The 16,512-nt window shown below is 38.1% G+C and overlaps 1 protein-coding gene across 1 annotated transcript in view; it reads left to right on the forward strand.

The window, feature by feature from the left end:
• LOC128364345 (NLR family CARD domain-containing protein 3-like) overlaps nucleotides 1-16,512 on the forward strand; it is a 203,815-nt gene that overhangs the window by 124,181 nt on the left and 63,122 nt on the right. The window contains exon 6 of the mRNA XM_053324883.1: nucleotides 6,689-6,862. Within this exon, the coding sequence (XP_053180858.1) occupies nucleotides 6,689-6,862 (174 nt within the window). The remainder of the gene's footprint in view (nucleotides 1-6,688; nucleotides 6,863-16,512) is intronic.

Below are 16,512 nucleotides of genomic sequence, written 5' to 3' on the forward strand. Positions count from 1 at the left end.
GAACCTTCTTCTGAAGCTGGGGAGGCTGGCGTTTGAACAACTGGAGAAAGGAAACATCATGTTCTACCAAGAAGACCTGGAGCAGTGTGGTCTTGATGTCACAGAGGCCTCGGTGTTATCAGGAGTTTGTACAGAGATCTTCAAAACAGAGAGTGTGATCTTCCACAAAACAGTCTGCAGCTTTGTTCATCTGAGCGTTCAGGAGTTTCTGGCTGCAGTCTACATGTACCACTGTTACACCAGCAGGAAGACAAAGTTAGTGGAGGACTTCCTGGGAGAAGACTACAGTTACTCATCTCTGGACGTCTTCCTGAAGAGAGCCATGGAGAAATGTCTCCAAAGTAAAAATGGCCACCTGGACCTGTTTGTCCGCTTCCTTCATGGCCTCTCTCTGGAGTCCAACCAGAGTCTCTTAGGAGACCTGCTGGGTCAGACAGACAACAGTCCAGAAACCATCCAGAGAGTCATCAACAACCTGAAGGAGATGAACAGTGGTTATATCTCTCCTGACAGAAGCATCAACATCTTCCACTGTCTGATGGAGATGAACGACCGCTCAGTACATCAGGAGATCCAAGAGTTCCTGAAGTCAGAGAACAGATCAGAGAAGAAACTCTCTGAGATCCACTGCTCAGCTCTGGCCTACATGCTGCAGATGTCAGAGGAGGTTCTGGATGAGTTGGACCTGACGAAGTACAACACATCATGGGAGGGACTACGGAGACTGATCCCAGCTGTGAGGAACTGCAGAAAGGCTGAGTAAGTCCAGATGTGATTAACATTATAAATCAGTGTAGATTAGTAGTTTAGTTCTTCAAATATAAATAATATAAATGTTTTATTATAGTTAAAATAGTGCTCTACTTGTTTATAGATGTAATAACATGTCAGTTATATTTAGTCTCAGATGTTGTTGAGCTGTTTAAATGTTGTGAGTTTAAATAATGTTGATGTTTATAGCTGTTAAGTTAATGAACAGTTATTCTATTTATTTCTAGTCATTATTGGATTTGACAGTGTTTTCTTCTCTTTCTCTTCCTTTGTGTGTTGGAGGATTCATTCAAACCTGGTGAAACACATGAAGGACTTTAGAGGTTGTGGTTGAGGTTTTATTACAGCAGCATTTTATCACAACATATATCAGTATTTAACAGTTATCAGTGAAAGCAGTAAAGTTATTATTACATGATATATAATCAGACCTACAGGTAATACCTGATTTTACTCAGCAGACTTTAAAATAAGATCTGAATCATTTTGATCTGTTTCTGAATTGAACTGTATTTATTCTATTAGTAACAACCTGTAAACAGTTTTCATGCCTTTACAGCACTTTGTAAACTTGTGTTTGAAACATAAATGAAGGATTATAAAAATAATAATAATTATTAATTATTAAATGTTATTTAAATGGAGTATGCCACTGTGACAGTGGTTTAGTAGAGAGGCGGGGGATATTGAGTCCGAGTGGGCCATGTTCTGTGCCTCCATTGTTAAGGCGGCTTTGTAAACTTGTGTTTAAAACGTGTAGATGAAGGATTATAATAATTATTATTATGATTTATTAAATGTTATTTAAAGTAGAGTATGTTGCTGTGACAGTGGTTTAGTATCACATGTAGAGAATAGTCATGTAATCATCAAACAGATTCAGTAATGTCAGTTATACAACAATATGTAAAGTTAGCTAACGTTAACCAACATTAGCCTCCGTAAACTACTGGTCATAGAGACTAAACCCCTGAGTGTGTTGAACCGAGCAATGGAGCCTTTTATTTCTCATCAGTTCATCTTTTTATTGTAAAGAGGGAAGTGGTGTTACATGGTGTTGTTCTGAAGTCTTTCTGATATTCTGTTGCTCACAGAAAGAAACTCTCAGCTGTTTCTCTCTTGTTGGTGTAGAGAAGAGTAGTAGCAGGAAATGCACAGAGGTCTGATCAATATATAAGAGCAGAATGGCAGAATTCAGCCTGTTTAAAGAGATTTGATACACATTAAAGCTCAATGTTATATTTTAATGCTGAAACACTGATAACATCTTTCTGATGACATCATGTTCAAATAATTCAACCTTATTGGTTTGTTCATTGTGTTTGTGCTGAATCAGTTTTTCAGATTCTCAGAAAAGAAAGTGGACAACTAAACATCTAAATATTGAATACATTGATATTTAATGATGTACAGGTGTAATATTGTCAGGTCATTAGTTTCATTAGTGTTTGTGAACAGTCAGTAAATGTAGCTGCTTATGGATGTGAACCTGACAGCAGCAGGTAGCAAAGAGAGATGATCTTTCTCAACTGGAACTGTTCACTGAGCTGAACTGAGTCTAAATATCCTGCAGTCACATTAAACATAGTGGACAGTAAAAGTGGTTTTCTAATCAAGATGTCCTCATGTTAACTTAGTGGAGACAGACATGGGATCAGATCACACACACACACTGTGCACATTATGGAAGCCTCAATGTAACTCCATGTTCTCTCCTTCATCTGCAAAGATTAAAGTGTGCAGGTCTGAGAGAGAGTGATGAGAATGATTGTTTCATTCAAGCACAGTGAGACAGCATCAGCTGAACTGAGAGTGTTCTGGTAGCTTACTGGTCTGTGCTTTGATTCTGGTGCTGGACCTTTGTTGCATGTCATTCTCTGTCTCTCTCTCCTCTTGTTTCCTGTTTATCTCTCAACTGTCCATTAAAGGAATAAAATGCCTCACAAAACAAATATTTAAAAATGTAAATAAAGATGATCTGAACCACTGAAGCATGAGCTGGGCTTTGGCCTGGATCACCTTATCAAAGCTGGCCTGCTCAGTGTCTCCCTCTCTCTTCCACCAGCAACATCTCTTTTCTTTCTTTGCTTCATGTGTTTGTTATTGTCTAGCACACATTTCCCCTCATCCATGCACTTCCCTACACTACTGATTCTACACATTACACATGGAGTTTACATTTAGTTTGTTAATAACTTACTTTAATACATTATTTTAGTTTTTGAGATTCAAACATGTGTTCTCCTTGTTAGTCTGAACCTTGAGCCACTTCATGATAATATGTTGTAATATTTGTGTCATTACAGACTTACTGCCTGTGAACTCTCAGACACTGACTGTGAAGTTGTGACCTCAGCTGTGAAGTCCAACCCTCATCTGACAGAGCTGCACCTGGATCTCTATAAACTGTCTGGTTCATCAGAGAAGCTTCTGTCTGCTGTACAGGAGAGTCCAAACTGTAAACTGAAGACTCTGCTGTGAGTTCACAGACTGTAACTTTGATAGATGTTTTCTTTTTATTTAATTCTCATCCTTCACTGTTTGGTTCATAATTTTCAGGATTATCTTGAATAATAATAATAATCTAAATGAGAGATGAAAGTAAATAATGAGCATGACAGGTTTCTTTATTGCACACTAAGAATAATAAACATGTCAATCATAAGCCGATATAATAAAACCAGAGCTCCATTAGCAGCAGCGATGCTAACGGGCATGATGAGTTGAACAGCTACCAATGTGAACTTGTCCAGTCTGCCCTGTTGCATGATGGGCCATAGCCAGCAATGCTAGAGATCAGGACTAACTTGTACTTATTAAACTAGGCAGTAACATACAATGATGATTGAAGTCAGAGATGATTGGAAGCTCCAAGGAGCTCAGCAGTGAGCAGAGATTAGAGAGCAGCTAAAGAATGGTGAGACTAAACATGAAGCACCAACCACCAGTTATATGCAGAGCTTACCATAGCTGTTAGCTTTACACACCTTTCATCTGTCATTTATTGAAGAGCCACCAGGATGCTGTAGATGACCAACAGTCTAGATGTTGAAGAGGAGCTGATAATGACCTCACATGTCTGCTGAGTACATGACATCATTAATAAATAACCTGAGTCTGAAGATCAACGTGCTCCTTCATTTGATATATCTGTAAATATGATAGAAGAACTACACAGTCAGCCTGTAGATCACATCACCTGTCATCTACATCATGTTGTCATAGTCATAATGACAGTGACGCTAAATAAAATAACGTAATCAGTGAAATGACAGCAGAATACATGCAGCTCAACATTTGACTTTTACTGTGAAATGCTGCTGGTGTTGTAGCCAGCGATGGTGAAGCTGCTGATGCATCAACTTCAACTTATTTATATCACTTTAAACACCATATCATTGGTCCAGAGTCCTTCACACATAAGAACACTAAATAAATACAAATAAAAACACAATAAAAGAATCTGAATGATGCTGCGAGAGCCAACAATGTGATGCTTCTATAAATAAAACAGAAACGCTGTCAGGTTTACAGAAACATAACTGCTGCTGAACACAGTGAGCTGAATGATGATCTGATGCTACATGTCACACTGAGGGAGATGAAGTCCTCACTGATGAAGATGAAGTCCTCACTGATGAAGATGAAGTCCTCACTGAGGAAGATGAAGTCCTCACTGAGGAAGATGAAGTCCTGACTGAGGAAGATGAAGTCCTGACTGAGGAAGATGAAGTCCTTAATGATGAAGATGAAGTCCTTACTGATGAAGATGACGTTGAAGTCCTTAATGATGAAGATGAAGTCCTTACTGATGAAGATGAAGTCCTTACCGATGAAGATGTTGTGAATGAATGAAAGGAAACTAAAGTGAAAGACGAAGCATGAAAATAAGTGTTTCCTGTCCAGAATCATCAGTATCAGAGGAGCATGGTCAGCTCTGTACAAATGTTGGAAATCAAATAAAACTCTAACAGTGAAGTTTACTATTTAGCCTAGCAGCTAAGTACATGCAGTGCTAGCTAGGAAGCTTACTGCTGAATCACTGGAACCCAAATACAAAGTTAAATGCTGCATAGAAACAACCTTCAAAGTGACTTTATGAAAAGCTCTTGTGATAGATGTTACCTGTGAGCAAAGAAAGATGCTTACTTACTTACTGGAAATCTTTAGAGTGGCCATGTTTCATGAACATTGTTTGATGAAGACACAAAACAGAGCGAGGAAGCATCTTCTCTCAGAGAAGATCTTTGGCTGGACACAGACTGCGGCTCACTGAACCAGGCACCTGAATCAACGTTAATTAGGACAGCTGATCTCATCTGTGTGTGACTTGACTTTTGAACAAAGGCTAGGTAAAACTATTGCTGCTTGAAGAGAGGAAGTTAAAGTGATGCAGACAGCAACGCAGCTACAATATCTAGATAGAAATCCAAGTACTAGGCTACTAATATTTGCACACACATGTTCCCACAGCAGCAGAGAGCAGTCACGCTGACTGAACACTGCTTCAATGAACAGGCTACAATTGATAAACATGCAGTGAGTACAACAGCAGACTGAGCTGGTTGACAAAGCCTGATACTTGACATTTCTCCCAAGAGTCAACTACTTGAATCTGAATCATCCTGATATGCAGCAGCTCTGAAAGCACTGAGCAGAGAGGGAGAAACGTTTAAAAAGACAGCTGCAATATGATAGGCTGACAAAGAAGGTGTGTCAGCGTGCTATTGGTTAGATGTGAGCAGGTGATGTGAACAGCTGACGTCTTATTTGATGCCCCAGAAATGACAGAAAGGAAATGATGAGCTGTGAGAAAGATCAGAATGACTGAGGGATGAGAAATCAAACTATAGATGTGAGCTTGTAAAAAAGATGCTCTTCCTGTCTGAACTTTCTCTGAGCTTCATTTTTACATTTAAGGGATAAAATGCATCAGAAAAAATACATTTAATAAAAAGATGATGTGAAGAACAAAGGTTCATCAAAATAATGAGCATCAAACTGTTTGATCATCAAATGCATGAAGTAAATATAAAGTGTCCTCATTCATGATAACATATGTTGGAATATTTGTGTCATTACAGACTTTCTAACTGTGACCTCTCAGAGACTCACTGTGAAGTTTTGGCCTCAGCTCTGAAGTCCAACCCCTCCCATCTGACACATCTGGACCTGAGTCACAACAAACTGTCTGATTCATCAGTGAAGCGTCTGTCTGCTGGACTGGAGAGTCCAAACTGTAGACTGAAGACTCTGATGTGAGTTCACTGACTGTAGCTTTGCTAGATTTTAAAAGAAGAATTTAAAATCCACAGTCTCCTTGTGAGTAAAAATGACTTCCAGAGTGTAAACTAATATGAGGCTTCAGCAGTCTGAGTTCCACATATCAAGTAAGTATGTTTGTGTTTCTTCAGTGTTTCCTTGCTGAGCTGCAGTGGAGGGATCCAAACTCAAAGAGGGAATTTAGTTCTAAATATTCTGTTTCAAACTCATCAAGTTTACTTGATGAAGGAGAAATGTTTCTTTATTATTAGTGCCACGGGGTTCTAGCTCCGAGGATAATGTCTGATCATTGATATTGATGCTTCACAACACACACACACACACACTCTAACACACACACTATACATACACGCACATACACACATACACACTCTAACACACACACAGACACGCAAACACACATACATAGACACACACACACACTCACAGACATACACACACATACACACACATCACATATACACACACACACACAAGCACAAACACACACTCATACACACACACAATCACAAACACACACACACACACATTTTCTAAACTTCTACATTTAAATCTTCTTCAGCTCTGAACAGATTATGAAATTTTTCAAACATGAACTTTGTTTTTAAACTGACTTCATTTATTCTTTATTCAGATTGTATCGCTGCAGTTTGTCAGAGATCAGCTGTGATTATCTGGTCTCAGCTCTGAAGGACAACCCCTCCCATCTGAGAGAGCTGAATCTGACTGGAAACAACCTGAAGGATTCAGGAGTGAAGCAGCTGTGTGGTTTTGTGGAGAGACCAGACTGCAAACTGGAGACTCTGGGGTCAGTTCACTGACTGTCTGTTACTGTTGTTGATCTTAATGTTTAACATCTGAACCTAATTTATGTTCATACATAACTTACATCATGAACTTCACTTTATTTTTAATATTTATTTATTTTTATTATTATCTATTATCTTTTTATTTAGGTTTACAAATGACAGTAAACAATTTAACATAGGTCCAGAAGAGGACAGCAGCCCCCCCCACCCCCCCAAATATATCCAAAGTTTAGTGTGTAGTTATAAAGATGAGTGATTGTTAAAGGAAGTGTAGAAAATGTTCACTGTTAGTTGTTAAATGAATGTTTCTAATTGTTGGTAAAGAGTCACATCTGTAAACAGAAGATCCTCTCAACTAATATCTGTGTGAAACTGATCAAGTTTACTTGATGAAGGAGAAATATTTCTTTATTATATTCTTTAATGTGTTTTAATCAATAATGTCTGATCATTTATATTGATCCTTCACAACACACACACACTCACACACACACACACACACACACACACACACACACACACACGCACATGCACACACACACGCACATGCACACAGACACACACACACACACACACACACACACACACACATACACACACACACACTCTAACACAAACATACACACACACACATTTTCTAAACTTCTACATTTAAATTTTCTTCAGCTCTGAACAGATTATGAAACATTTCATCATTTCAAACATGAACTTTGTTTCTAAACTGACTTCATTTATTCTTTATTCAGATTGAGGGGCTGCAGTTTGTCAGAGATCAGCTGTGATTATCTGGCCTCAGCTCTGAAGGACAACCCCTCCCATCTGAGAGAGCTGAGTCTGGGAGGAAACAAGCTGAAGTATTCAGACGTGAAGCAGCTGATTGATCTTCAGCAGAGTCCAGACTGCAGACTGGAGACTCTGAGGTCAGTAGAGAGTTGGAGTCAGTCTGTGCTGGTTTCAGCAGTTTAGTATTAAACACAGTCAGTATCAAAGCAAAGATCCAGTATTTCCTGGTGAAGCTCCAACCTTCTCAGTGCTGCTTTCCTCAGTGAAGCTGTGAGAGAAGAATGGTGACAGGCTTCAGGATTGGACAGAAAGACAGAGAGAGAGAGAACAGTCAGCCAATCAGATGAGCCAGAAGCTTGTTGTGATCATGTGTTTGAGTTGATGTGAAGACGACTGTTGTTGTTGTGTTGATGTCTGCAGGAAATAAAGCTGGATTACAGCTGACAGCCTTACAAGATGTATAGAGACAGTGATCCTCATCATCAAATCTGATCTCAAAGTGTTTGTTCTCTCATTTCAACACTAAACTATTGATCAGTCCATCTTTGTCAGAGCTCTAAGATCAGTCTGATTGCAGCCTGCAAATCACTGGCTCTGATTTCACACAAGCATCATTACGTTTAGTAACCATGTGGTCTTTATACAGACCAGAACCTCTGCTGAAGTCCAGGAATCACAGCAGCTGTTTAGCTGAGAGCTCTGACTGATTGTCATATGATGATTTAACAGCAGGAAACATCTTCAAATCCCACAGAGACTCTGTAGCTTTAAACTTTGATAAGAGTTGACATGTATCAGCAGTAAATCCATCAGTAAACTGATGAGTGAATGTCTCTGTTTCTGCAGTAATGATGTGTTCATGACTCTCAGCACTTTATTTCCTCTGTGTACTTGAGTGAAATCTGCAGAGGAAACACACTTGATAGTAAAAGTGTGTGCAGGTGTGTGAGCTCGGAGCTCAGTGTGTTCACTCCAACACGTTAACATGAGAGCAGAAAGGAAGCAAGCTACGCTGCACAGCTGTTCCACTTCTGGTCTGAACAGGACTGAAGTCCCTGCTGCTCTTTATACTGGATGTGCTGCATCACTGACTGAAAGCTGATCAAGTGAATCTCACTAAACACTCATTTATCTCCTCTGTTCTTTCTTCTTCTCTCATCAGATGGTGATGATCTCTGTCAGAGTGAGAGTGAACATCCAGGAGTGTTGAGAGAGGATCAGTTGGATCCTGATGATCCATCTGGAGTCTGGATCTGGATTTTGTCGTCTTCACTTAAGTCTCTTAACTGACTCCAAACTGAACAGTTATCTCTGGATTTAGCTGAAGATAAAAACAGGTGTTATAAGTCAGACTGTGAGCGTGGGCTCATATTTATCAAGCGTCTCAGAATCACACTGAGAGTTAACGAGGACTAAAACTAATGAATGAAGCAGAAGAGAATTGACTGTGACTTTCAGCAGGAGAAGGATTACTGCTGGGAGAGAGTGAGACGTGGCTGTTTTACCACAGTCAGAGCAGCAGAGTAGAAATAATGATGACGTGTTGTAGTTTTCTCACAGTCTCAGCTGGAAATATGAAACAGTGGTCATTTGGTATATTATGTGTATAGACAGGTAACCAGGCAGATAACTTACCAAGGTTATGGAACTAAACTATGTGTGTAAATATTAAAGGTATCCAGCTTTTATATGCAGAAATATGATGTTAAAATGAACAGTTTATATCTCATTATGATATTTAACAAGTTATTTACATAAGTAAACACTGCTCAGCCAATCAGGTGTCTTTAACAATAACTATATCATTTAAACTTGTAGGTGAGATCATGTGATCCAGCCCTATCCAATCACATCCTTTCCATCTAGTTTTCTACATGCAGCATCTTGCATGTATTGTACAACAGTGCACACAGCGATAATGATGCAAACGGACACAACTTGATTAAAAACATGAAATGTATCTTCTCCACTGTCCAACTCATCTCCAGCTGAACCTCCTGTTGACTTATGTGTCCTTACAGCTCTTTGAAACCTATCTGTGCCATCAGCAGTTTAAACACATCAATCATTCAATAAATAAAGCCTCCATTAGTTTTTCTCTAACTTCACACTGAGTGGAGGGAAATGAATTAGTGCTGATTATCAGCACAGATAAATATGGAGCCTGGTCTTTGCTGTCAGGGCTCTGGATCAACCTGTTTGATAAGTCTTTATCTTCCTTTAAATCACTTCTTCTAACTCATTGTAATCACTGATCTACCACTTTTATATGCTGTACAGTTTTCTACTGGTCTGAAGGGAGGCTGGTGGGACCATGCTGATAATAAACAAAGACCTAATTCTAATAAACGTGGAAATAAATGAAGAGTCAGCGTTTTTATCCTGTGTGGAGCTTCAGCTTCATGTTTAACATCTATTTTCATTGATGTTATTTTTCTGTCTTTGTGTATAAATGAGATATAATCAGAATAATTCCACATATTCTCATATTTGTACGGTCAACACAGTGAAAAATGCTTAAGATAACTTTTGTTTAGATTTGGTGCTATATAGATAAAAATCTATGTCTGTTTTTTGTTTGTTTGTTTTTGTTTAGTTAAGTTTAGTTTTTGGTTACAAAGGCCAGATTTACATATACATGATTGTTGGTGATTCCATACTTTTTGCCAGGGGTTGTATTCTTTGCTGTCAGGGCTCTGGATCAACCTGTTTGATAAGTATTTTATCTTTCTTTAACCACTTATTTAGTTTTATATGCTGTACATCTTACATTTGAATCCTCTTTGTGTTTTACTGTTTTTTTTCTTGCTGTATTTTTGTTAGTTGAGTTTTTAGTCCAATTTAAGTCTTTCGGTTTTCAATATTCTAAACAATATAACTTTTGATAAAATCCATCACATTGAAATTCAGTATATTTGTGGTTGTTGTTGTGAGAGCTACAAATGGTCAATATTGTCAGGTTGGAAATGTTATTTAATGTGTTTTAGTGAATAAAGCCAGATGAACATATATCCTTGTTATTATGGGTTTAATCTTTATGTTGTAGAGTGTAGTTCTTCTGTTCCGCCAGCAGGGGGAGGATCCACCGAAACAAGCTAGTTCGTCTCCTCAGACAGAGAACAGCCTGCTGAATGAACACTAACGTCTCCTGTCTCTGCTTTTCTTCTATAAAACAGGTTAGTCATGTGTGTCAACGTGTCACAACTTATCACTAAAGACATTTTAAATCTCTCTGCTGTGTTTCAGACCGAGTTTAAGCTAGAAAACTGTTAGAAACGTTTTGTATTGAAATGGAGCTTCGTAGAGTTTAGCTAGCTCCCGTGATTAAACAGTTAATAGCTGCTCATTTAGATTAATGAACTATGTTAATGTGATTTAATATTCTTCATAATGTAAATGACCAAATGTGTTTCTATAATGTGTTCTTGTGTTATGAAGTGTGTGCATGTGATTGCAGGTCAGGACCAGCAGAGGGCTCCAGTGGTATTGGTGTGAGGGAATGATGAAGAGCAGCATGCAGAGTATGTAGAGCTCAGCTATGAGAGACAGAACCTGTCCATGTTATCATGTGTCTCTGATAGTTTCAGCAATAAACACAACTCTACTGAAGGTAAAGTCTCTGCCTCTCATCATTGATATCACACAATATCACAGTTTATATTTAGTAAAGTCTTTTATTTGTGCAGTTAAACAGAAAATAAGCTTAATATAGTGTTAAAGTATATTTTGGAAGCTGGTTACAACAACAGTAAAACAATGTGTTTTAGTTCATAAAGACTTTACAGTAATATTTGGTAAGTGAACTATTACTGGTAGATGTAACAGCAGAGCTTTGATTGTTGCTGAAATATTGGATCATTTGAACATTTATTGAAATGAAAGCATGTGAGAAGTTTAGAGGGAAGAATCAGTATTTTGTGGAGCTGTTAACAACTCATAGACATCTCACATGTGAGCCGACTACACACTGCTGACTGGTTTCATCTTTAACAATGTGTTGGATTTTAAAAGCTTGTTATATTAAAGTACTAGTACCTCTAACTGTACTACAGTAATGTACAAGTACCTCAAACTGTACTCAGACTGTACTACAGTAAAGTACAAGTACCTCAAACTGTACTACAGTAAAGTACCTCAAACTGTACTACAGTAAAGTGCTAGTACCTCTAACTGTACTACAGTAAAGTACAAGTACCTCAAACTGTACTACAGTAAAGTACTAGTACCTCTAACTGTACTACAGTAAAGTACAAGTACCTCTAACTGTACTACAGTAAAGTACTAGTACCTCAAACTGTACTACACTAAAGTACAACTACCTCAAACTACTACAGTAAAGTACAAGTACCTCAAACTGTACTACAGTAAAGTACAACTACCTCAAACTACTACAGTAAAGTACAAGTACCTCAAACTGAACTACAGTAAAGTACAAGTACCTCTAACTGAACTACAGTAAAGTACAAGTACCTCTAACAGTACTACAGTAAAGTACAAGTACCTCAGACTATATTACAGTAAAGTACTAGTACCTCTAACTGTACTACAGTAAAGTACTAGTACCTCTAACTGTACTACAGTAAAGTACTAGTACAGTCTGGATAATCTTTGGTTTTTATTCATCATTAATTCTCATCACTCAGGTGTCTCGTGTTATTTGGACTGAAACTTTAAACAGTAAAATGTTTCTACTGATCTATAAAAACATATTTATCTCTTTTACTCGTCACTTTATTGTAAACTCAGGACTTTTGTCCATGTCGGGATCCTGTAGGAATGATGACTCTTTATTTTCCAGTGATCTGATTGGTCGGTGGTCTGGAGCAGGTTGACTGTTCAGCATCAGTTGCCGTGGTGATTTATCCGGTTTAAAAGTGACTCCAGTAAACCTGAGTTAATCCCAAACAGAGCCGGTTAATTTAATCCAGACTGCTGAAGACTCCCAGAGTTTACGTCTGGTTCTTCATCACAGCGCTGTAAACACATCAGGAACGACACTTTACTCTTCTTCATGTGTAGAAAACAACGCAGTAACATAAAGTGTAGTATAAAGTACACAGTGACAATACTCCCATAGGATATTACATCACAAGAGAACAGGAGCTGTGTCTGAAATCACTCCGTATTTACTACACAGTGCTCTACATTTACCTTCCACCATTTTATGTGAGTGTTGAATGACTGTGTAAAAATCTCCACTAAACACTCATCACCTGCTTTATTAGGTACACCTGTTCAACTGCTCCTTAACTCAAATATCTAACCAGCCAATCACACGGCAGCAACTCAGCTCATTTATTCATGTAGACGTGGTGAAGACGAGCTGCTGAAGTTCAAACTGAGCATCAGAACGAAGAAGAACGTTGGTTTAAGAGACTGTGAACGTGATCTAGAACCATCTCAGGGTTTACAGAGGATGCTCCCAAAAAGAGGAAAATGCCTTGTTGATGCCAGAGGTCAGAGGTCAGACTGGTTGGAGATGATAGAAAGGAAACAGTCCCTCAAATAACTCCTCATTACAACCGAGGTCTGCAGAAGACCGTCTCTGAAGGCTCAACATGTGGAAGCTTGAAGCAGACGGGATCCAGCAGCAGGAAACCAGACCGGGTTCCTCTCAGCTCAGAACAGGAAACTGAAGATCACCAAAACTGGACGATAGAAGACTGGAAGAACATCGGCGGGTCTGATGAGTCTCTGCTGCCACATTCAGACGGTCGGGTCAGAACATGAAGCATGGATCCATCCTGCCTGGTATCAGCAGGTCAGGCTGCTGCTGGGGGGTCATGGTGTAGGAGGGGAGGGGGGTCCTGGCACACTTTGGACCCTTTAGTACCACCTGAGCATCATTTAAAGACCACAACCCACTTGAGTGCTGCTGCTGACCATGTCCATCCCTTTAAGACCACAGTGGACCATCTTCTAACGCTCCATGTCCCAAAGCTCAGACCCTCTCAGACCGGTTTCTGGAACATGACGATGAGTTCACTGGACTCAAAGATCTCAGTCTAACAGAGCAGCTTTGGGATGAGGTGGAACAGGAGATTGTCATCATGGATCTGCAGCAGCTGTGTGATGTCATCATGTTAATATGAACCAAGATGTGTGAGGAATGTTTCAGCACCTTGTTGAATCTCTGCCACCAACAATGAAAGGGGGTCCAACCCGGTACCAGCAAGGTGAACCGTATAAAGTGTCTGGTGAGTATTTTGTCCTCAAATATTCCACCATGGAACCAAAAAAGTAGAGTCCACATTTTAAAGACGTGAAAACTACTGTCACATGACTCTACAGCTGATGATGACGACACAAAATGATGAAGATTAGTTAGAGTCAGAAATCTTGATTTGCTGCTGAGTGAATTATTTAGTGTTTATTATTCAGGGAGCAGTGAATGAGTGAATTATTTAGTGTTTATTATTCAGGGAGCAGTGAATGAGTGAATTATTTAGTGTTTATTATTCAGGGAGCAGTGAATGAGTGAATTATTTAGTGTTTATTATTCAGGGAGCAGTGAATGAGTGAATTATTTAGTGTTTATTATTCAGGGAGCAGTGAATGAGTGAATTATTTAGTGTTAATTATTCAGGGAGCAGTGAATGAGTGAATTATTTAGTGTTTATTATTCAGGGAGCAGTGAATGAGTGAATTATTTAGTGTTTATTATTCAGGGAGCAGTGAATGAGTGAATTATTTAGTGTTTATTATTCAGGGAGCAGTGAATGAGTGAATTATTTAGTGTTTATTATTCAAGGAGCAGTGAATGAGTGAATTATTTAGTATTTATTATTCAGGGAGCAGTGAATGAGTGAATTATTTAGTGTATATTATTCAGGGAGCAGTGAATGAGTGAATTATTTAGTGTTAATTATTCAGGGAGCAGTGAATGAGTGAATTATTTAGTGTTAATTATTCAGGGAGCAGTGAATGAGTGAATTATTCAGTGTTTATTATTCAGGGAGCAGTGAATGAGTGAATTATTCAGTGTTTATTATTCAGGGAGCAGTGAATGAGTGAATTATTTAGTGTTTATTATTCAGGGAGCAGTGAATGAGTGAATTATTTAGTGTTTATTATTCAGGGAGCAGTGAATGAGTGAATTATTTAGTGTTAATTATTCAGGGAGCAGTGAATGAGTGAATTATTTAGTGTTAATTATTCAGGGATCAGTGAATGAGTGAATTATTTAGTGTTTATTATTCAGGGAGCAGTGAATGAGTGAATTATTAGGTGTTTATTATTCAGGGAGCAGTGAATGAGTGAGTGAGTGAATTATTTAGTGTTTATTATTCAGTGAGCAGTGAATGAGTGAATAAAGGAGAGATTTGGGACCCAGCCAGGATGTATGACAACAAACATAAACTGTGAATCATATATTATGGGATCATATATGGAACATATGAGGTCATCTAACTTAAAGTGAATATAAATAATATTGCAGAAGACAACACAAAAATTTAAACTGTTTGTGAGAAATCAGATTGTCGCCATGGTTACTGAATTCACTCCAAAGTGAACCAGATGAAATGTGAATGAAGGTTTTTCTCAACATTGTAATTCAGTTTAAAGCTGTGATGAACTTCTGCTGCAGCTTCCACTTTTTACTGCAGACAGATGTTTGCTGTTATTCACTCACACATACATTTGAATGTCTTCATCACATCACGACTGTTTTAATACAATTTAAATGAATCAAACACTCAATGATTTAACTCTGTTCATTCAGAGCTGAAAGTCTGATGGTGCGTTCATGAAAATCTGAATGTTCTTAGATGTCTTTAAATGCACCATCTGCTCAATATATCTCATATTTATTATATTTATAAGCAGCATGTTGAGTTTTTGAAACAAATCAGATTCAGAGGAAATTATTTCTTTATTTCATGATTTTGACCTGTGAAACATTTTTGTCCTGCAGTGTTTAATTTTCTCCAGCAGAGGGCGACATCACATCAGTTTATTCGAGACTCATCAGCAGAGGAGGAAGTACTCAGATACTTTACTGCAATAAAAGTACTAATACAGAAATGTACAAATACTTCATTACAAGTTAAAGTACTGCAGTATTATAGTGATGTAGTATGCAGTATTACAGTAAAAGTACTGCAGTATTATAGTGATGTAGTATGCAGTATTACAGTAAAAGTACTGCAGTATTATGAGTGATGTAGTATGCAGTATTACAGTAAAAGTACTGCAGTATTATGAGTGATGTAGTATGCAGTATTACAGTAAAAGTACTGCAGTATTATGAGTGATGTAGTATGCAGTATTACAGTAAAAGTACTGCAGTATTATAGTGATGTAGTATGCAGTATTACAGTAAAAGTACTGCAGTATTATAGTGATGTAGTATGCAGTATTACAGTAAAAGTACTGCAGTATTATAGTGATGTAGTATGCAGTATTACAGTAAAAGTACTACAGTATTATAGTGATGTAGTATGCAGTTTTACAGTAAAAGTACTACAGTATTATAGTGATGTAGTATGCAGTATTACAGTAAAGTACTACAGTATTATAGTGATGTAGTATGCAGTATTACAGTAAAAGTAGGCTGTGAGTTAATTTGTAATGTTCAGAGTATTTTAGAGATTATTTTGTTATTTCCTGCTGACCTGCAATTATTTATCTAACACACACACACACACACACACACACACACACACACACACACACACACACACACACTACACACACCTTGTAAAGAAGAAGGGAGGAGCAGACAGGTAGCAACAGGTGAAAGAATGCAGTCAGACGCTATTTCACAGACAGCAGAGCAGAAGCAGGAAAACAGTGTGAGGCAGGTGAGTGTTAATATCAGGACTGTAAATAATGATTACTGTCATTATTGATCAATCTGATGATT

This window comes from Scomber japonicus, chromosome 9 (genome assembly GCF_027409825.1).
Source record: "Scomber japonicus isolate fScoJap1 chromosome 9, fScoJap1.pri, whole genome shotgun sequence".
Lineage (NCBI taxonomy): Eukaryota > Metazoa > Chordata > Actinopteri > Scombriformes > Scombridae > Scomber > Scomber japonicus.